Raw genomic sequence first — 23,054 nt, 5'->3', positions numbered from 1 at the left:
AGCATTATTGTAAACCGTTTAGCTCTGCCTTGTGTTTCAGAAACTATAATAAAATATAAAAATGCATTAAAAAATTATATAAGTTTTCCCACCAACCCCTTTCATATGCCCTCCTTTGGCCATTCTTACAGTATAATACACACAAGTAGCTGTTCAAGAAATCTGTCTCAAAGTTTTGAAATGGTAATTCTAATTAATGAGAAATTGTGTGAATATAGAGTAAGTCAAAACTGGCACAAACCTTAGTTGCTGCTAGATTGTAATTTTGTAACTCAGTTTTTGATTGTTGGTGATTCGTGTCAGTAGCAGAAAAACAAAACCAATGTGAACTTGTATCGATCTAAACTAAAACATATGCTGTAGAACTACATTAATACAAATCTCGAAAGCTTTAATTGTTAATCGGAACTATATACCACATCAAATGACTGGATAAAAGAACACCTGTTTACATATATACAGTTCTTTATTATTTAAAAAGAAAGTCACATATTCAAGATGTGCTGAACACCACCACAGACAATAACGTCAAGCTAACATGTGACCAAACACTGTAACAAGGTTCATCCTTCTCTTCACGATTCCTCCAGCCACATCAATCAATCAGTGAACAACAAGTCTGCTTAAATTTAGTCCACCGTCCTCCTCAGACACCAGGACTACTGGAACATGCATTCATAAGTAGGACGATAGTTGTCGGTGTCAGTGCCTCACTGCACAGGACGCTGCAGTGATCATTGTCAGTCTCTGTCACCACTTTTAGGTGCACACAGGGTTTGAGACTCAGGCCGCCTGGACTTTGAGCTTATTTGCCAATTCTCTGAACCACCCAGTCCTGCTGGCAGAGGGGGCAGCGATTGTTCTGCTTCACCCAAAGGGACATGCAGCAGTTATGGAAGGAGTGGTTGCATTCACCCCATACAACTGGAAAAAAGACGAAGACAGAGGACATTGGGAGGGTGTTAAAAGGGAACATCAAACATTAAAATAAAACCTTGTTTATTTTATTGGTGTATAATGCTACTTTACTTTAAGTGAATCTTGGTTTTCAAACTTTAACCAATGAGGGAGCTCACACTGAGACTACTTAAAGGTGCATCTGCAATCAAGTAGTCTTGTTGGAATAGTTTCTCAAAAAGCACACACACGTATTAATCTTGAAAAAGTTAGTGTTTTACAAAGTATCTGCTGACACAATAACTAATAACGTCAGTAAAAAAGGGTTACCCATTTATATTAAGGTTACTTTACATTTTACATTTATTCTATTGTAACTGTGTTCTGTAGTTTGCTTTTATCAAAAACGTAGCTAGTTAAATAATGTCAACATGAAATTTTGCTCACGTTTAATTCACTAAATATTGTGTTTTCTCGCCAAAATACAAAAGACAACACATCTCCACGCTCATGTCATGTCTCTTATTTGACTTTACTCGAAACCAACACAGAGAATAAAAATCAAAACAACCTCCCACTCTGAAGCGCTGGCTCGGTCGGTTTCTGTGACAGTTCCAGACTAGCAGCTGGCTAATGTTAGCTCGCTGGATTAACCTGATAAAAGCTAGCTACGTGATAGTTTCCCGGCTAACGGCGATAACGCGTTTCATCGTCTCACCAACACAGTCTTCCTGCTTGTTTTCCGCCTGGCACCGCAGACAAGCGTCTGCAAATAAAGAAACACGTAGTTACTGGGGTGCAAAGTGTGCCAGGGGACTTCCTGTGAACATAACCGAGTCAAGCTAGCAGACCAACCGCGTCCGCTCCCCGGACTCACCCATCACTTGAACCCGACAAATGGCGCACGTGTCGCACTCCACGTCCCAGCTCCACATGGCCACAGCGTTCCACTTCTTCAGGGAGAACATCTTATCCCCGCTCGACTTGGAGCCCGAAGACGTGTTGTGAGAGAGGACTATCGCCGGCTCGTCACCGTCATCCATCTCTGCTGCAGTATCTTCAGCCGGGGCGATGTGACGTTAGCCGGGGCTAGCTAGGCTAAACAAAATGGACGACACCGTGAGCGGCGAACGTCATGTTGCCGTCACGACGAAAGATGGCGCTGTTTTCTAGAAATTTAAGTCGTAACTTAACTTCACAAACACCCTTGAATAAATTACGTACATACCAAGACAACAAAAAAACCAATATACAATCAACAAATAACAGAAGCAATAGCTTCCTTTTTGGGCTCAGTATAAAGCAAATGAAAAACATAGAAACACTTGCATCACTGTGTGTCTGCCTTTTCTTCTGTCACATAGGAAACGCGTTGAAATTACTTGAACATAAATGATAAATCTGATATGATATGCAGATGAAGTCCAGGGTATGTAATGTCTTTCTGATGTTCTTTGCTCACATTGCCCAGCAAGTGCTGAGAACATGTTCTGGGATTGCAGCTCAATGCCAACAGTGTTCTGTTTTCACAACACACTGGAAGCTTTTTTTGGTCTTCTTTGATGCAGCTGCTGCAGCAGACTGTCATGCAATTTGTGAGAATGGTCTCTGTGATGTATCTGTAAAAATTGACAACCAGCTTTTGGGAGATTTTGGTTGCAATGCTTGAAGTGGAAATAAGTGATGACCTTATTCACACATTGCCACGTGTTTATTTCCCAGCAATCATCCTTATATTTTTGATTACAGTGACTAAAACATACTAGTAAATATTGGGTTTGGGCGTCCTCCAAGAAAATGTGAAGGGTTTGACTTAAAAACAGGCAATCTCACATCATTTGAACAATTATTATTAATTGCTATGACCTTCCCCTCTTTCTTTGCCTGCCAATGTTAATGGTAATTGGATGTATAGCGCCTTTATATAGTCTTCAGACCACTCAAAGCACATTAACATTACTACGTCATCATTCACTCATCCATAGCCATTCATACACCAAGGACAGGGGCTACCATGCAAAGTGCCACGTGACCATCAGGACTATCTAAACATTATACAATATTCACTCACCGTAGGCACAGCTCAGGGAGCAATCTGGGGTTGCTCTTGGACCAACATGTACTAGCGGAGCAGGGGATCGAACTGTCAATCCTCTGATTGTCTACCACCGATCCACAGGTGTTTAGGTTTGTGATTCAAGTCTGGCTAGGAGCGATAGTTACAAATGTGTGTTGGGTCTGAAGGATAGGCTTAGGGCTAAAGTATAGTGTGATAAACTGGTAGGATTCTGGTAGGATATTGTGTGATAAACTGGTAGGATATATGTATATATATATATATATATATATATATATATATATATATATATATATATATATATATATATATATATACATATATGTAAAGTGTGTGGCGCTGCTATTTTGACAACAAATCAAATTCCATGTCTTGACTTGGAATTTGGGGTTTAAGAAGAAGGAAAGGACTTTGACGACAAGTCCCACATCAAGTCCCACGTCAAGACAGGAATGGGAAAATATGAAGTGATGATTTAACTTAGCTAAGTTAGGTTGAGAATGACCACATTGTCTATTTCCCATAGAATCACCATTGGGACGTGTGAGATGTAGACCATGTTTCAGACATCTGGAACTGGGACTGACTCCTCTTATCTCCATTTGTTAACCTGTCTGCTCAAAAGGGAATATATATATATATATATATATATATATATATATATATATATATATATATATATATATATATATATATACATATATATATATATATATACATATATATACATATATATATATATATATATATATATATATATATATATATATATATATATATATATATATATATATATATTGCACAACACATTTTTCTTGCGCTTCCCACTTTTTTGTAAATATGTCCACCTGTTGGGATTTGATTAAGTACTTTTAGGAGTAGGTTGTCTGTATGATTTAGACCGATATCTCACACAGGCTTCTTGATCATTGATAAGGAAATAATATAATATATCAAATAATTAGTCATCTATAAGCTTTGTGCATCAAAGAAATGATAGATAACACCAAAACAAATACGTTTTAGCTGCCTGCATGGTACATTTTCCATTATTCTTACAGACGAGGCTCAATTACCAACAGGACAAAGCAGGCAACGGTCCTGAGGCTCCAGTTCTCAAGTGGCCCAAAATGCTTTTTTATGTCTTCTGGTTTGTGCTGTTTAAATAGAAAGATTTGTTTGGGAATATGCACCAAAAAAAAACATCAATTGATAAGAGACCGGGGAATTTAAAATTGCTGCAGCTTCTGCAAGGAACGTTGCGGCCCTGGATCCTCTAAAGTTTAGAGAAACTTAAGCCTCAAAACCTTAAAAAGAGGTTAGAATCGTAACACAAATTTAAGGTATCGTAAATTTCCAAATGAACGGCTTTAAAAAAAATACGGGATATGGAGCAAAAAGAGCTGTATCATTAATAACATTTCTTAGAGAGAAGGTCGAGTGGGGCCCAGCTTTTTGTCTTTTCTTCTTACTGTACCTCAATCCAGCCATAAGCAACTTCCAGTTTAGAAGGGGGGAGATTCAGGGGGGAGAGGGGGGATGTGGTCACTTGCCATTCACATATTTTCCTTCTCAATCTGCAGTAGCAGCTCATTAAGCTCATGATTAACATGTGTGCTGTTTCCTTGATTTCTAACCACAGGTTTAAATCTGTATTATTTGAAAAGAACACTTATAATTGCATCTTGAACTGTTAGGAGTATGTTGACAGCAGTACTCACGGTACGTTTCCGACCGTCCTTGAATGCAACACGGGCCTGAACGTTACGCACAGACACAGACTTGTGCGCACAGAGCTGCAGCGAAGTAGACGTCCACACGATAGAGAGCCGTGCTTCTTTGGACTATCAAAGCTTTGAGAGAAGGTTTGTAAGCCTGAACTGAAACCTGAACTGGACCCAGACTTGAGAGCGGATCATGACAGCAAGGATCCAGGGAGCCACGGGCCGGGACAAACCCCCAAAGAGCCGAGCAACAGGTAATGAATGAAATACAAGGTGCGCAGCTAGTGACGCGGGTCAGGTACATGAGACAGGTACAGCTGCATATTATCTGTTACCTTCATTACCATAATAATCTTCGGGACTTTGTTGCAGTAAAGTTTGCATTATTTTCAGTCATCTGCTGGCCAAATAATCAGATTGTGTAGTCTATAATTGTGTTTTAGGCTAGCACATGGCTGGAGTCATTATGCAGTTTTCCATTGTAACAGACCTACATTGTATAAACAAACTAAACGAAACCAGCATTGGTGGAATGAGCATTTCTTTAAGTACAACTTTTATACTTCTGCAGTACATTTCAGAGGCCAATATTCTACTTTTTACTCCACGACATTTGTCTGAGAGCTTTGCGGATTTAAATGAATAATACAAAATATAAATTAACTAATATATTTTTGATATATTGTTATGGTAGTTTTATAAAATAGCTGAAGTTAGCCCCACCTTTACCAGCAATAAGATTACTGGTGTTTATATAAATGCATCCTAACTGTAACCTAGTAATATCATATATATTTAGTCTTTTTGTATTATGACTACTTTTCTTTAGCTACTTTGATTTGTTGCTAATAGGCTACTCAGTAATATTTGTTTTTATGCTGTACATGTAGTTTTTTTTACATGGTGGTGTTATCATCAAAGAAACTTAAAGTGTTATTTATACACTTATTTTAAAAATGATAAACTAAGAATAAAAAACGATTAAAGAGGCAGGTGATATCTGAGGTTCATTTTAAGAGCTCAGTTGTGTCATACATAATTGTGTAATCTGTTTCTTGGGTGCATCTCTGTGTGTTTCCTGAATAGTTTCAGAAAAACATGTTTAGATGGTGTGCAGCTTAATGAATGATTAGCTGACAGAGGGTCGTTCTGTTTTTATTTCAATTTGTAATTTTCTCTTTAAAAGGTTAATAGTCATCGGACTGGGTGTGTGTGTGTGTGTGTGTGTGTGTGTGTGTGTGTGTGTGTGTGTGTGTGTGTGTGTGTGTGTTATAAGGTTGGATTTGGTTACTCTTCTATGACTAAAGTGTGTCTTTAATATTCAATATTGAGTAAAAAAGTGACGCTATTTTTACGTTTTGGCATTTCATCTCATACACTATAGAATAGTTGAGCAATATTCCTAGAGAAGTATGCTTTGATGATTTTCCTGAATGAGTTCGTCTAAAATTAGAATTATTGCACCAGTTTTAGGGCCACTTCCTTAGAATAATTTCCAAATTAAGTAACTACGTGCTATTTTTGCAATGTTTCTCAGTATACACCACAGAAAAATATGTCGACGGATTTTAAAAGTTGAAGATTGCTTATAGATATATTTGATCAATTTCATTAATTCCACTACATTCCACCAAAATGCTGGATTGTAAACAATCATGACATTTCAAGTAAGCGAGACGGAGGCATAGGGTTTGGATCACAGTTTTTAATATTGAATTAAGTTAAATTAAATTAAATCAAATTGAATTAGGTTTGTCTTCTCTTGACTTTTCCATGAAAATGTGCAGATAGGAAGTTGCCGAGTCTTGTTTATTGGTTTTTATTTGCCAAGTACTGTGCCATATAACACGTGTCTCTCCTCTCTGCGGGCGGCAGAGATGGCGGTGAGAGTCAGGAGAGCTGTGTGTCTGGTGCTGGGCATGCTCAGTCTCTCCCTGCTGTTGCTGGTGCTGGGAATCTACACAACCACTCGAACAGAGAGCCTGAATGTGACCGGCTACACCTCTGGGATCATTGTAAGTTCATCATTTGTCTCTCGATGATTCCTCGTCACGGTTCGTTTAGTGAGACAAACCAAGATGACAAGGTTGGGTTTGAACTTTGTAAAGACCAGTAAAAACATCCCAAAACTTCCTGCAGCACGTGATCTACAATATGAAACTTCAGCTGCAACCCTTTAGTCTCGCAGCATCGGCCAAATGTTCTGCTTACTACACTGCAAAAATGGAATTTTAAGAAAGTAAAAAAAAACCTTTGTATCAAGAAAATAAGTCTTCATTTTTGCCCAAAAAGAATATTCATCTTTTGAAGCATGTTTTGATTAGAAAAATTATGTAATTTTTAAGAGAGTATGTCTTACTTTTCCTTGAAAAGATATACAAGCTAATTCTGAGCTAGAATGAACCAGAAACAGCGTATAAAAATGTTTTACAATAAAACCAGTGCAGTGATAAGATTATTTGCCTTATTTTAAGAGTAAGACCATTTACACAACTTCTTAATTTAAGAATGCCATGAAACAAGGACAATTAAAGTTTTTATTTATGAACGATAATAAGTATTATGATGACAGCAGACTGGTCTATTCAACACACAACATGGTTCATTGTAGCTCAAAATTAGCTGGTATATCTTATCAAGAAAAAGTAAGACATACTCTCTTAAAATGAGATCATTTTTGAATCAAAACATGCTTGGCAAGATTAACATTCTTTTTGGGCAAAAATAAGACTTATTTTCTTGATACAGGGCTTTTTTTTTTTTACTTTCTTGAAATTCCTTTTTTGCAGTGTACATTTTAAATTGTCCCAAATAGTTTCCCCCAGAATCAATCTCTCAATATATCCTTGGGGATATTTGGGTCTAGCTGTCAATGATTCATTTTATATCTTTCGACCACCCTTTTCAACAGTATGTAACGTAAAAGGAATGTTTTTGAAATTGTACCACAAGAGGCATTTTTATAACTGTTAAGTGTCAGTATCTTGCTGATAAATTTCCTTTGAAGAGAACTAAATCAAAACAAAGTATAAAACATCCTGATGAAAATGAACCAGATTTATTTCTCCTCTGTTTTGCATCACACTTCCTGCGGTCATAAATTTTTGTTCTTTATAGCTCACACTCGGATCATTCCTGGGGCTTTTGGGACTCATGCTGGAAGAAAACCGCAAACAGCTGGTATATTCTCACACCGACATCTTCTGTCATAATTCTTATGTTTTCCCTGTGCACACCCAGTGACCTCCAAACGTAATGTGTTTTGGCCAAGAGTCTGCATGGCGACCAGCAGTGCTGCTCTGCAAGTACACATTTCAAATATATCAGTGAGGAGGATGCAATTCTCCTTTTCATCTTCTCAGACTTTGTAAAATGGCCACACTTTTGTGGTCCTGGTTGTCACTCCAGGACTTCAGTTTCCACTCAACAATACTAACTTCAATATTTTTGAGGGATGACGGATTCAGGCAAAAAAAACCTTGAATTACGACCCGCACATTCTAACATTGCCTCACTGAGTGGGAGCCAGATGTTATTGTTGTAATAATAATAATAATAATGTTAGGGGTTCACGTTGCAAGGGAGATGGATGTTTCTAAGGTAAAAATCCATTCCACTGTGGAGACGTCAATGTTCAGAAGAAAGAAAACTGTCCATCTGCAAATTTGAGGGCGAAGGTTTTAAGGAGTAAAACATCAGTCGGCTGAAAGTACATAACAAAACATCAAAGCATTACTGAGAACATAAAACCATTTTAAAAGTCACCTCGAGGTGTCATACTGTATTAAGAAAACATTGTGTTAGGGAACATACAGTAGATGCACTCTCAACATTAGTCACTTTTACCTTCTCTTTATTGGATTAAATTGGAGAAGTTTACACAGTTCTAGTTCTGGTTTTGCCTCCTTTGACTCCAGCTGGCTCAGCAACATGCCCTGGGACTCCAGCAGCTCTCCTCCTCCCACTGGACTCCGAGCTAACGGAGTTTCTGGTGATCCTGCAAGATTTTGTCCCATTTTGATAGATCTAGTGGCATTAAGAACAACTTTATAGAAATAGCGAATCTTCTTGCCTATTTATGTCGGTCATATAGAGCCATCGGTATAAAAACTAAGACGTTTCATAACATTAAAAGTGCATCTCTATAGATAAGGAAACTTTGTACATTTTTGCAGCTGCTAATCACTATATTTCAGCTATTCTTTTAACAGCGGACATTTTTTTGAGTAAGACAGAGTAAGACTATTTAAAGAGGTACCGGAACAAAAGTACATTAGCTAATGTTAGCGATAAACTAATGCATGACTGTTGGGTAATTTCATTTGTTTAACAAAGAACCATATATGTTGCTCTCGTAAGGCGTGTGTCTAGAATCTTTCTTCTCGATAAACTGCCCAGACGTTAATCAGACACGTATCAGATGTCATGTCTGGGTCAAATGTGTAGACATGTTACATACATTTTACTTTTGACTTTTTATTGTACATTACAGCATCTATCACCAGATTGGCCTTTTTATAATCAATACTCAATCCAACGTTTTGAGTCAGAATCACACTGATGTCATGGATCATATCCGTGTCTCCACAAAGTATTCAACCCGAATTAGCACAACACACCTACATCCTCACTGGTCAAGCCAAGTGACGGACTCTAATTAGTCAAATTGAAATCACCTGTGTGCTCAATGAAGTTAAGCTGGAAGGTTCAACTTCTGGTGCGTCATTATTCTGGCGACACGTCACACTTTCTGTTGATCAGTATGTAAATACGCACATTAAGTCGTTGTTTTACTGTTGCAGCTTACAAGGCACTGAAACATGAAAACGTCCATGCCCACTGAACCAATGTTAAACCTTTTATGGGCCCTGTGTCAAAAGTAGGAATCAGATTGATTCCCCATGACTGTGACCCGCAGAGCACTCCTTTACTATATTTCTTTACTCCCCTGACCTTTCAGCCATCCCCAGGATCAAGCCAACGGATCATATTGTTCAAAAGGGACTTCATGTAATTCTTCTTGAGTAGGGCTGGTTGTTTTTGGATTTGGTATCTTGTTTTTTATCCAGTTCTCTGCTGAGATCTGTGATTGTTAGACAAATTTAAAATATCGGAGATGACAGGAAACCAATTAAGTGCAAAATAATGTTCAAAAAGCGGAATTTCTAATTGTTAATAACTCAATTTATTTCACCAATAACATTTTTCCAGAATGTGGAAAATTAAGATTGTGATTAATGAAGCGCAGTAATGAGTTAAAGATGCACTGAGTCTGTTTAGACTCTCCAGAGTCTGCAGCTATAGAGTGCTAACACACATATCTGAGTGTTATTTAAGAGTCAGAGTTTAAGGCTAGCAGGCCTTCAGTGTCTGTCGCACAAGAGAAAAGAAGAAGAGGCAGATATAATGGGAATAAGGTCAAATTAAAGGGAGCACAGAGGAAGTAAAGACTAAAAAGTGAATTAGATCAGATGAATAGAAATATTGATTGTGTGAATAAAAACATAGATAAAAAGATTTTAATGTGAGATTTAAAAGAAGCTCGAGACACTGTGTGTCTGAGTTCAAGAAAAATAAAGTTCCATAAAATCAAACAGTGAAAGCCAGAGTGACAGACTGTGACCTGGAAGTGACCAGCAGGGCTCCGTCCACAGATTGTAAAGGTTGAAAGGTTTTATACTAGGTCAATAAATCAGACATGTACTGAAGGGCCAGGCTGTTTGACGCCTTAAATGTGTGTAAGAACTTTCTTTTTTGTCAATTTGAAAAAGGCAAGCACGGGGGTGGTGGAAGGGTTCAGCTAGCATAAGCAAAGGAAGAAACCCCTTCGGTTTTGGATCAGGGGAGCACAAGCTTTAAACATAACACATTTAAAGATCAAAGCAATGTTCTCTTCAGTAAAACATTTAATACATACAGCACAAGACAAAAAAAACAGAAACCTTTTAAAGCTTCTTTTTGAGCAAACTGCCTGAATCCAAATTGCTTTTTTGTCTGTTGGAAAGAACACACACACACACACACACACACACACACACACACACACACACACACATACATATATATATATATATATATATATATATATATATATATATATATATATATATATATATATATATATATATATATATATATATATATATAGCTAAAGCTATAGTTATAGTTATAGTTATAATCTGAATTCTTGTCAAAATTGTGCATCTATTACCCTCAAATAAAACAAAGTATTATTCTTTCTATGGAAAGACATTAATTTATGCTTTTTTTTCCTTCTTCGTTCCTCCTCCAGCTGACTGCTGCGATCGTGTTCCTAAGTTTCGGGATCATCGCCTCTTTTCTCTGCCTGGTGATCGACGGCGTCTTTATTGTGCTAAACATGGTAAATTAAGCACTCGCACACAAACTGTGACACCTTATATTGTGCTATCTTATAAGTGATGACACATTGGCGTGAGGTTGCAAAGCAATAACAAGCTCATCTGCTGGTTCGCTGTGAGCCTCTCGGACCACACGCTGTTGGCAATATTGACACAATTAGCTCAGTCTTTACAGCATGGACCAGCTTTGTTTTGAAGTTTTTTGACCACATGAATTAGAAGTTGTGGAAGCTTGCTATGAGAAAACTAAATGCATTGAGGCCGAGAGTTACCATCACTGGAGCAGTGTTGTGGGACGTTCAGATGTCTTTGGCTTAGCACAGCAGTTACTGAATGGGATAGATGGTGCTCAACTAGACAGCAAGTTGCCTCCCTACTGAACATGTTGCAGGCTAAAAAAACAAAAGCTACATTCCTGTTTTCACCTTTCAAAGTAAAGAAGAGCAATTCAAATGTGGATCTGCTCAATAAGAAAAGACTCAACCAATTGTACAGACAGAGCGGTATCAATCTTCTCCTCTGACTCTCAGCGTGTTTCATAAAATGTCAAACTGTTGAAGTTGGTTTGGTGACATCAGTGAGCTTTTTTTCCCCATGACATTTCAACTTTAATTGACAGAGGACATTGAAATGAGACATTAGAAAATGTGTGTGGGAGGGTGGGGGGGAGAGGGAGGAGAGAGAGCACGCGAGAGAGACCTCATGGCATAATATTTGAAAGTGCTTGGAGTGTATTATAGGAAGTTTGTGGGCATTGATTTATTGAAGCTATAAATGGTATCAGTGCATTCTGTTCAAAGCACGAGATGATATATCATGTTTAATTATGCCGATGTTGCGCCCACAGTATAAAGAAGAGCTACGAGGGCTTTAGAAATCAATTCTCAAAGTTGCTGTAATTCATGTCATCATGCTTTAATGTGTTGAAGGTCACTTCGTGAATCTTTCACTGAGTCGATTCACATCCTAGTAAATTATATTTTCCGAGAGATTAAAGAGCAACATCTCACATTACTTATTAAAAAACAAAGTTGACACGTGACATTTTTTCCCACATGTCGTGTTCCTTTTCATATCAAAAGGTACAGATGACGATTCCAAGAAACGCTGGACCAAATGTATTTATTATTCATTAGAAGTTTTATGAACATGAACTCCTTTAAATGTACTATTACATTTTAAGAGGGTCCCGTAACACAATGATGTAATCAAGACAATAACAGCATCAACGTGACACCAACACTTCCTCATTAAAGCTGACAGTAGTAAATGAGACGGATACAAAAAAAGCAGGTTCCTCTGCCTCATGGTGTGTTTTTTTTTTGCAAGATTTAACCAATCAGAGCTGAAGATTCTCTAACGCAGCTTTCAATCACTGATCGTGAAGCTCGTGAACTTCCATCAAACTGGTCGCGCTGATCGGGAATATTTCAAGATTCTTTTCAGAAACGTATTTTAATGTTTTGTTCAGTGAGAAGATTCACAGCTGTTAGTTTTGGCTGGCCCTCACTTGGAACACTACTCATGTACTACTATGAGGATAAAGTGATTGATTGAGCAAATATGATAAAAGTTGTCTTCATTAACGGAACAGTGTTTAGCATTTAGGGGAATTTATTGTCAGAAAACATAGTATTTTTTATATTTACACAATATAATTTAGTTAATTCTGTTGCTGTTATATCTACACGTGGAGCAGGTCCTCTTCTCGGAGCCGGCGGCCATGTTTTCACAGTAGCCCAGAAGAGACGTCGGCCACATGGGAGAAGTTAAAGTTGGTTGCAGTCTACAACCGTTACGGCTGATGCTGATACATCCTTTAGTTTCCAACTGCATAATCAATGCAAAAACAAACAATTTTTTATTTCACAATAGATGAGAAAGGTTTTCCTCGACTCCAAACCAAACACTTTGCACAACAGGGAACGTGGTGGAAGTTGAGTCCAGGACTTCCTCGCAAGTGATGTTGTGTTTAATGAAACATTTCAAAATGTTGTCAATAAACCAAACCAAAACCCATAAACCACAAGCACTGGGATATTTTACTTGAGAGAAAACATTTTCAGTTCAAATAAATTGATCACAGACTCTATCTAATGTGTTTTCACGGACATCTGGATTATCTTGGATACAATTGTTTTTCTTACATCTTTTCATCCTCTTCAAAAATGGATTAGTGTTGGTTTGACATCGTGTGATTATACGTCTTCATACATTAACTTTTTCCAGGACATGCGTCCACTGAAAGCACAGAGGTGCCAGTATTACAGCAGCGGTGGCAGCTACATCTACGAGAACTTCTACACATCTGTGAGTAACCTGGAACCGTCGATAGCATTTTCCATTTCGGGTGGCTAGAAAGGGTATTTAATTTAAATTCAACCCAGATTTATTTTTTGTTTGGAGGGTATGATTTATTTTATTATCTACCCAAGATGTCAATGTTTCTGTTCATTTTCTATAAAGAAAAGCATATCTTTCAACATGTCGCCAATTGCAAGGGCCTTCGGTGTTAACTGTAAAAAGAAATGTTCATACGTGTCCAAGGAAACATTTGTTGAGACTTGTCCGTACCCTTTTTCAGGTGTCGTGTTGGAGTCCAAAGGAGTCTTGTAGCCTGACGGTAAGAAGTGGGACCTGCTACTGCTGCGACCTGTACGACTGCGCCAAGTGAGACGATGATATTACTACGATATTATCCCAGTATACTGTTCACACCGCCGCGTCGTCACTCGATTTGTCTCGTCTTCAATGAATGTTCTTGCTCAACAAATTCAAAAACCACGCGTACTAAATGGAGCTGCTGATTTGTTCTGCAGCGGAGACTACCTCAGCAACTACTACGAGTTTGTTGGGGTGCAAAGCTGCGAGGAAGTTTTCACTCTGTACATTTTCATTTGGATCCTCGTCGGCCTGAACCTTTTAGCGTTCTTCGGAGGCATCCTCACTACAGCGGTGCTGGGCTGCATAAAAGAACTGGTAAGACACTCAGACTCAGACACACACCTATAAAGGTCCTATCGTGTGTGGACGTAGTACAGCAAATAACTCCCACCCACTTTCACATATACAATCATTTCAAAAATTTGCCAGATTTTTAAGTTTCGCAAACTTTGGTTAAACTTTAACGCTGCACTCATGGACTTGAAAACAAACTTGAGCAGAAGCTTCAAGACAGAAGTCTGTGAGTCTATTTCCTCTGTGCAGCCTCCTTCCTGTTCTGCAATGTTGTTGTCTTTCAACGCACAGTTTCACAAGTGAGGAAAGCGAACAAATGTGTACTTCCTGAATGAAGAATCACAGATCAACTTTCAGTCAGGCCTGGAGTTCAGATTTCAGACTTGGAGACACAGCAATAAATCCTTTATTCTGTACAGCTTTTAAAAGGCTATGTCATGTCAAAGCTATTACTTTAAGCATTCAGGTTTACGACACAACCCATTTAACTTTATTAGAAAATAAATGTTTTATCTGACTGCATGTTTTAGCACAGGGAGCAATTTAGTGGACATATGAATCAAATATTTGGTAGCAGAAGGGTCCAGGCTACTTTACTGTGTATTTAGTGTCAGATAAGAGCTGAGCTAGATTAGTACGACTCAGATAACGGATGGAGAAAAGAAGCCGAGGAAAACTGAACGTTCCACTCTATGCGATGTTTAATTTTTATTCATCAATAATGACAGTTTTGTGGAAATTACTCTCAAAATTAAATCTGGTAACACGTATTGTTCGTACTTACTACTGCTGCTCCAGTCTGGACATCGTATTGGCTAGATCAGTGATTTTCAACCCCTGTGCCGCGGCACACCAGGTGTCAGGTGTGCCGTGGGAAAATGTCCAATTGAATTGAATTGGTCCCAAAAAATATGATTTAGTTGCTGCGAATCATTTTTTATTGTTGAGCGTCTGAGTCTGCAATGCAGTGGCTGGCATAGTAATGAAATACTCTTCAATGCCAGTAGGTAGCGCCATAAGGGCCTACCATATATAATGTAACAGTTTGTAATGTTTTTTGTTGTTGGTGTGCCGTATTGTAGAAATTGTGCCGCGGCTCAAAGGTTGAAAAACACTAGATAACAGAGGAAAGAGGAAATCAGTTAATCTTTCATACAATTTCAAAAGCCATGCTTATATTTTGCCGTCATCCATCTCTGCATTCTGTAAAAATTCTAAAGATTCTAATTTATCAGTCACACAGTATTGTTATAGTAAATAATCTGGTTGTACTATTCATACTTAGCTTTTAAGGAACATATTAAGATTTTCCTTCTCATGTTCTTAAATGTTTTGTGTGCATAGTGCATGACTCCTTCCTACCATTCCTAGCAATGCCTCCTAACGTTCCACCTATTACATATTCTTGTAGGATTTTTTTGTCCAACTCAAAATAATATAAACAGATTCAAGACATGATCAAACATACAGCCGACTAAGATTTAGACGATTATTACAACAACTAAACATACAACACATACCACATACAATCAATATGCTCTTTTCAAATCTACAACTCTCTCATTGAAAGAAAAAAGAAAATTTCAAACGGGACATAAAACAAAACAAAACTCATCAAAACTGTCCTTGTGTCTTTCCAATGTTCGTCAAAATAATCCCGTAATTCACAGAAATAGATGTGAAAATCTGCTGGCTCTACATACTGTGTCTCTGCTGGGTTAGTTCACTGAACGAGTCTCGCTGAGGGACAAAAGTCCAAACTAATTTTTAAATTACACCTTGTGTAATTTAATTCAGCAGCTGGATTACCACATTCTCACCTTAAAACTGTTAATATATATCTATATATATATTGGGGGGCTGCTGAGCAGAAATAACTGAAAGCATATTTGCATATTTTCCTTGTTATTAAATCATGGGACAGGAAAAATATCTTGTACTTGTGTAAATGTGTGTTTTAGGAACGCTGAAGACACTCACATGCATCCTTGAAAATGCTCTGAAAGAAGGACTTTGTCCTCAGTAGAATTTGAAGGATCCTGGACTTTGAAAAGTCCTTTGCCGGGATTTGATGATGAAGCATGCATGAATTTAGCCTTTGCCGGATCCTTCCTTAGCTTTGAGAAACAACCCCTGTCAACACATGTTCATGTATGACAGGAGATGCTTCTGCTCGATGTCAGAGTCCCAGAGAAGTCAAGCTCTGTAAATTAGAGAGATAGTTGACGCTTGTTACATACCTATGAGATGATTCAAATGTCTTTACATCCAATGTTGGGTTTTTTTTAACATGCTCCCCCGCTTGTCTGTACAATATATTACATACAAGACAGGGAAACTAACAGTTTCATCTGTGAGATGGAAAGATTTACAGCCTTGGATTAAACAGACCACACATGTGGAGATTAGAGCAACACTGAGAAACAAATGAATCAAACTCATTGGAAGAGAAGAATGTGTGCCGCCTCAGTGAGAACCAATACGACTGCTATCGCTAACTGTCTGCACCAGCGTGTGGCAAGTGCACCTAATAGGATGTGAAAATTTAACTAAGACCTGTTGCGCCCCAAAAAATATTATTAGTTTATTTTGTGTGTCTGCATAATTCTTTATTTCAATCCAACACACCAGGTTGTATGGATGTCTCCAGTTTAGATCAGCTTTGTTTATGACGCGGGGTCGTGTAATATGTTGCATGTTCTCATCACACGTTGTGTATTCCGTGCAATGTGTGCCATTTGTGATGTACCTCAGTACATGTTGCAGACTCTCCGTGATCATGTCTTTAACAATGTTAAAGAGACTGCTCATTTATCATTTCATCTGTAATCACTGTTTAATTTCTTATTGTACAGCGGAGCACATTGCAGCCTATACTAACATTGTGCGTGTGTGTGTGTGTGTGTGTGTGTGCGTGTGTGTGTGTGTGTCAGAGGAGTAGCAGCCTTGTGATCAAGCCCTCTGAGAGCAGAGCGTCTTCTCCGACAGCTCCTCGGCTGACCGACTCCAACACACACACAGTTCACCTGCTCCACCCGGTGAGTGTGCGGTCAACACAAGCGCACACACACACACACACACACACACACACACACACACACACACACACACACACACACACACACACACACACACACACACACTTTTTTCTCACAGATTTAAAAGTAAGGAAAGAGAAGAAATGGATACTTCCTGAATGAGAAAACACAGATCAACTTTCAGTCTGATTGAACTGCCAAATGGCACATCATATGCACAAAGCCTGCCATGGCAGTGAAGACCGATACCATCCGACCACGACCGAGATGATCGGCTGATGGAATGAAAAGATAGAGTTGAGAATTCTGGTTCGAAGAAGTTTGGGAGGAGCTTTAAATGAGTCTGCAATAGCCACAAAATGCAGCGCTTTCATCCAGAAGGTTGTCTTTAGTCCCATATGAACAAAGCACTTTCATTCTCAACCTAACCAAGTACTTCAATTGTGTTTTTTTGTTAAATTTCGTAGTAATTTTAAGTAGTTTCGTCACATTTTTTATTTTGTTTTGTGTGATAATCACTTATTTGAAACGGTTTAAAACCGCAACCGTTCGGTTTGGAAGAAAAAAGCAAGTTTCATTTAAAGCGTAATTGAGAGTTCAGTTGTTTCAGAGTGTAATTTTAGACAAATATACTATAATTAATATTGATTTGAATGGAAATGTCCATACTGATCTTATTCTAATGCTAAGGACAAACCACATGAGCATTTCAGTCTTAATCTGTGTGAAGTGTTTAGCACCAGGAATGTTGTACCTTCATCACAACAATAAACTTGACTTTATAATCCTCATGAAGGCCGTTTACTGAACTTCACCTCATTAGAGACCAATTGAAGATCCAAATGAAGCTAAATCAGCAGTTCAAGAAAAACAGTGAAATGTGGGTAAAGGATGTAAAACAAAATAGTTTTTTTTTAATTATAGATGCATGATGTCAAATAGATAACTGCATCTATTCATACTTGTGGAAAACACAAGGACTTTGTTTACACTTTGCTTTCTGTCTGGGAAGTCACTATTTACAGTTGTGAGTTATCGCAAATTGCAGTTTTGAGTTCGCACAAAGACGTCTGACTTGAGGTCTGCGGTGAACGTCTGGCTTTGTTTCCTTTGTCCTTTCCCGCTCATCCAGGGAGCCACGATGTATTTCCCTCCAGCAGAAGAGACCGCTGCCTCAGAGAGCTTCCCTTCATCGTCGACTCCTCACACCGAGTCCAACCCTCCTCCCTTCGCCCCGCTGACCGGCCTGCTGCCCTACGGGGTCCAGGGCAACCCCGCATGAGCACCAGCATCTCACCAAACAGGGCCAGCAAGTGAAGGCAGAAAGGGACGAACAAGTGTAGGTTATCCTTGTTAATGTTGTTGTGAGGACTGGAGGAAGCGTAAAAGAAATTTGTTGGTCTTAATAATACGCAGAAATGCAGACTGTTGTCCACAACTCCAAAGACAAACTTTTTTTTTTTTTATTACATATATGCCTTTTGTGCAAAAAACTAGTTATCTTTAGTTGTTTAATGTGTGTTCATGAAATGTTACGTAATATAAATGTGTCGACTGGAAAAGTGTCTGAGAGGTTTTATTGACTTTAACACAAACTTTAACGGTTGCAAACATCAGTTGAACCACACAAGAGTGTAAACCTTTTGAACATTAATAAAATGTATCTTGAGGCAAAACACATTTTTACAGGTTGATGAAATAAATGAATTAACAGAACAGGTTGGTCTGAGTTCTTTAAGTCATCACGTGTGGTGCTGTAGATAAAACTAAAGATGGTGTTTAAACAATACATTCTATTTGTATAGAACTTAAAAAGGTACTATAGAAACACTAGAAGCAAGAACAATGTACAGAGATAACACGACAGGAAGAAATCAAACAAAAACATATGCTTTTAGTGTCTTTACGACAGTGAATGTTACTGAAAGACATTTGGAGATCACCTTGGTGATTTGTTTATTATTTAGAACAATGTGTTTTGATCATGAACATTAAATATACAGTCACACTTCTCATGGATTCAGCTGCCTGTCCGGTTTCCTACACTTGTTGACATAATCAAAGAATCGTTAACGACAAGGTCGTCAATGTCGGTGATCAGAAGGTCTTGGTGGTGTATATCTTTGCCGCACCAAAAATCAGTTTTATTAAACACGCCTCGGATTTAATTTTTGGTGGACTTCCACTCAAAGTGATGTCGATAGTATTGAATTTAGGCACGTTTATGTATTTCACCAACGAGGCAATTCAAAGCTCTTTGAAAAGGGGACACATTATAAAAGGACATTAAAATGCAATTATTGAAATAAATGCAAGGTAAACCAGAATAATGTTGGAATAAATATATAAAAATAAAAATAAAAACATTAGTCACATTTACAAAAGGCGGTTTTGTAAACCCCTCTTCTGATTTCTCAATTAGTTTGTTTATCATATTTTATTTTTACTTTTCATATTTACTATTTTTAAATAATGTAAGTTTACCTTAAGTGTTTATTCTCAGATACCTATCGCCAAGGCAAATTCCTTGGATGTGGAACGTACTTGGCAATAAACCATGTCTGCTTCTGAAAGCCAGGCAGTAGCTCATGCTTTATTACATTTTGATGTAGTGGGTTACCACGTGTGCCATCGCTCTAAATCAGATAAACCGATGTTATACAACAGAACATCTTTATACAGCTCTGGACAGAACATGTGGAATAGATTGCACTATGTCACAATATACACCTGCATATTGTATGTGTTTTCTGCTTCATGTTTATGTGGAAGCACATGATGCACAACACAGTACAAAGCCTGAGGAATCTCAGGTAGGTCTGGCAGCAAGATGGGAAAACCAAGGACTGACAGGGCGCCAGCTCTGTGGGGATTAAAGGGTACTTTTCCTCTGTGAAATACAGAGGTCTTGACTTCCAAAGATGATAAGAAATTTAGACAAATTATTGGAACGTATGGCCAAATGTGCGGTCGCCAGAATTAGACAGAGCCATACACATCCACGCTGAGGTAAAGTCCTTGGCCATTGTAGCTGAGCAACATTGTGCTAGGGTTAACTGCTACGACTTCTTATTCATGAGGAATGTTTACTAAAAGAAACAAACTAAAAAAATGAACATAAGAGGAACAGACGATACAAGCCAACCACCCGCTGGATCAAAAAGCCAAATCCACGCTTAAAAAAACAAAAATAAAACACACAGCAGCACGAGAATAAATACAAGATAGAATTAAAAACCACAAGCTTCCTTAATAATCGAGAGAGGGCAAGCTGACATTATGGCACCGGCACCTCATATCCACATATCCAGATCCCTCCACTGATCCTGGAGGGATCTGTATATTCTATGTGTGTGTATAATCAACACATTTTGATATGTATATCAATAATACAAATTTAAAAAAAATGTTATTTCGTAAAGGACAGATAAGGTACTTTCTCTTCAGTTTGACTAATGCCTCGTCTATGGTCCTTGTGTCTCCCTGGGACTTTTTACATTTTAAATCTCCTTCAGTAACATCAGGGATTTTAATCTGAATCTTTGTTTTTTTTTTATTTGGCCTTTCACTTTCGTGTGCATGCAAAGAAAACCACAAAGAGGAAAGAGAGCTGTTTTGAAACCAGTCCATACCAAACACAGTCATATTAGTTAACATGAATTGGCCTTAATCTGTAAACGTTAGATGCAATCAAACTAAGGAGCAGAGCCAGAGAACCACAAGGCCACAGGATTTAAAGTTGGCTGCATCTCACATTAACGTTTGGGACCTATAAGGTTGTAGCGGTTCATCGTTCTTTGATACTCTCTGTAAGACTTCTTTTCTCATTTCATTTTAGCTGAATGTAATGATTCCTCTGAGTTGATTGGACGGTTTTTCAGACCACCTGTTGTGCGAGATGTGAGGAATAGCTCCTAATTAAGAATTGAGAACAGCTTGGTGCATTTCCCCTCTTGGCCAATCAGATGGGTCGAAGCCCTTTCTCTTTGATCCTTTATCAACTTAACGCAGACCTCCATTTACGATATATTGACAACCAGAGACTTTGGTCGTTTAAGGCCTATTGGAGACTTACCTCAACTTTTCTCTCTCAACTTTTGAATATTAAAGAACTCCTTTCCTCTCCATTACCTGCAGATCTGAATGCTGTTGGTGCAGGAGTCGAACGATAACCTGCAGGCCTGTTTCATTAAAACCTCTTCATACATGTTCCCTCATTATCATATAGGCCTTTGTTTTCTTTTTTATTATCCATTTTATTATAACTGAAGTGGCAGTTGAACATTTGGTAGACCCGTGTGAGACCCAGGTTCTCAGGCTTCTTCCCAATCTTTGAAATCTGGAGAATCAGTCACGCCACATACCTTTTCAATAAAGACTCAACCAGTTCGCTTCATCCGCTGCATCTCAACTGATTCAAATAAAAGAGGACATATAGCTTGGCTTCACATTTCCCACACAGAAAACCCAGAGGGAGTCAAGGTGGTGCTGAGACCCTGCAGACTGACGCAGCAGTCGCATAGGATGCAAAGGGTCAGAGGCTGCAGTATGAAAGGGAAGGCAGACTGGGATGTTGTCAGACCACGTGATGAAAAGGATGCCAGACAGCAGACACAATCCGATTTACCTTAATTGTTTAGAGGTAGAGGCAGAAGAGCTACAGACATCTCAAAACTTGCCCCAATAACATCTTGACTATCTGCATCACTAGAGACTTCTATAGGTAGGAGGGAAAGTAGGTTTGGCTTTGATTTGTTGACCCTTTAACCATGGCAGGTAGCTGCAGGGGACAGGGGAAAGGAAGTTCATGAACAAGCAGTGGAAGCACATCATTGGTACACAGTAAGCACTGCATGTTTCAGGGTTTAAAACCAGCATGCATCAGCATGCTTCATAAAACTAGTTCTGAACATTTTTTTAACATCTGTTTTCCTTCACAGAGGAAGCTTTGTACTTTTGTAACATGAAGACATCTCATGCTGTGGTATCCGAATACATTTGCAATATTTTCATGTCACAGAGACTTCAAAACTGTTTTCCCTGGCTTGCTGTTTCCAGTCTTTATGCTAGCACGTCTGCTAGTTGCGGCCTAGCTTCATACTTAGATATGGAAAGTAGCATCAAGCTACGCATTCACCTCTTTAAGAAAGTCATTAAACATATTTTGCAAAATGTTGAGACCGGAGGAGGGCATGCCACAGGAAGCAAGAGGATCAGGGAAATAACATTATTGTTATGTTGGACCTCAACCAGGAGTCTCCCTGAAGGAACGACAGGTTTATTTGTGCAGCACCTTTTTAAATAAAGAAGAGCCTGAAAGTCCTCACATTCGGCATGAAACATGCTTTGGAAACAACATTTAAGAGAGTAGCTATGAGGAGGAAAGCAAAATATATTACAATGTGGTTGGTTTGAATTAAATAAAATACAAATAGACAAAATAAGCTGAGGTGTGGATATTGGAGGTTTGATCCCAGGCATCCACAGCACTTCAATTCACAGATGTCAAACCAGTGGATGGCACCATTAAGCCTGCACATGCCGTGCTGATGATTCACCTCCATCTCCAAAACCAACAAACTTCCCACTGTCCTGCTGAGTTACACCTTTTCAAAACCTCTGTCAATCAATTTGACAGATAAAGAACACAGCGTGTTATATATTTTTGGGTCATGTGAATTCAGCAAGTCAAAAACAACATCAACATCAGCAACTCATTTGTTTTCAAGGAGGAAAGTGAAGACAAAACAAGCCCTATTTCAGAAATATGTTGTCTGCTGTTGAGCCTCAATGTGTCTACATATGTGTCTGAGCTTCTTTTCAGCTTCGAGTCATTAACCAAGACTCAGGAGACTGCAGAGGGATGAGCAGACCAAACAAACTAAATGTGGGACAAAGAATATGTTTGTGTGGGACAACGTGAACCGGACCTATCAGATCGTTTGTTACACAGAACCACCTGGAAAGCCGGCATTGGAAA

The 23,054-nt window shown here is 38.5% G+C and overlaps 2 protein-coding genes across 2 annotated transcripts; one reads left to right on the top strand and one right to left on the bottom strand.

The window, feature by feature from the left end:
* Positions 1-447: 447 nt before the first annotated feature.
* On the bottom strand, positions 448-2,004 carry rnf7 (ring finger protein 7). Its single transcript, XM_068585021.1, has 3 exons — positions 1,775-2,004; positions 1,616-1,663; positions 448-924 (listed from the first exon to the last, which is right to left on the bottom strand). Exons 1-3 carry the CDS (start codon positions 1,938-1,940, stop codon positions 806-808), a joined length of 333 nt encoding a protein of 110 aa, XP_068441122.1. The 5' UTR covers positions 1,941-2,004; the 3' UTR covers positions 448-805.
* A 2,734-nt stretch (positions 2,005-4,738) lies between these two features.
* On the top strand, positions 4,739-18,756 carry LOC137790937 (transmembrane protein 255B). The gene is made up of 9 exons (XM_068585553.1): positions 4,739-4,952; positions 6,574-6,713; positions 7,816-7,878; positions 10,991-11,080; positions 13,308-13,388; positions 13,663-13,748; positions 13,898-14,057; positions 16,970-17,074; positions 18,207-18,756. Exons 1-9 carry the CDS (start codon positions 4,892-4,894, stop codon positions 18,354-18,356), a joined length of 936 nt encoding a protein of 311 aa, XP_068441654.1. The 5' UTR covers positions 4,739-4,891; the 3' UTR covers positions 18,357-18,756.
* Positions 18,757-23,054: the final 4,298 nt, after the last annotated feature.

The sequence above is a fragment of the Clinocottus analis genome, unplaced genomic scaffold, assembly GCF_023055335.1.
Source record: "Clinocottus analis isolate CAN_PGR_092001 unplaced genomic scaffold, fCliAna1.0.p SCAF_2, whole genome shotgun sequence".
Classification (NCBI taxonomy): Eukaryota; Metazoa; Chordata; class Actinopteri; order Perciformes; family Cottidae; genus Clinocottus; species Clinocottus analis.
This window is presented reverse-complemented; position numbering and strand designations above follow the sequence as displayed.

Bases quoted from the DNA above. Each gene is read 5' to 3' on its own strand.
- rnf7 (XM_068585021.1), bottom strand. From the start codon at position 1,940: ATGGATGACGGTGACGAGCCGGCGATAGTCCTCTCTCACAACACGTCT. The intron at 1,664-1,774 runs GTGAGTCCGGGG...CTTTATTTGCAG, and splicing joins TTGTCGGGTTCAAGTGATGG to ACGCTTGTCTGCGGTGCCAG. The intron at 925-1,615 runs GTGAGACGATGA...TCTTTTTTCCAG, and splicing joins CAAGCAGGAAGACTGTGTTG to TTGTATGGGGTGAATGCAAC.
- LOC137790937 (XM_068585553.1), top strand. From the start codon at position 4,892: ATGACAGCAAGGATCCAGGGAGCCACGGGCCGGGACAAACCCCCAAAG. The intron at 4,953-6,573 runs GTAATGAATGAA...TGCGGGCGGCAG, and splicing joins CCCAAAGAGCCGAGCAACAG to AGATGGCGGTGAGAGTCAGG. The intron at 13,749-13,897 runs GTGAGACGATGA...TTTGTTCTGCAG, and splicing joins GACCTGTACGACTGCGCCAA to CGGAGACTACCTCAGCAACT.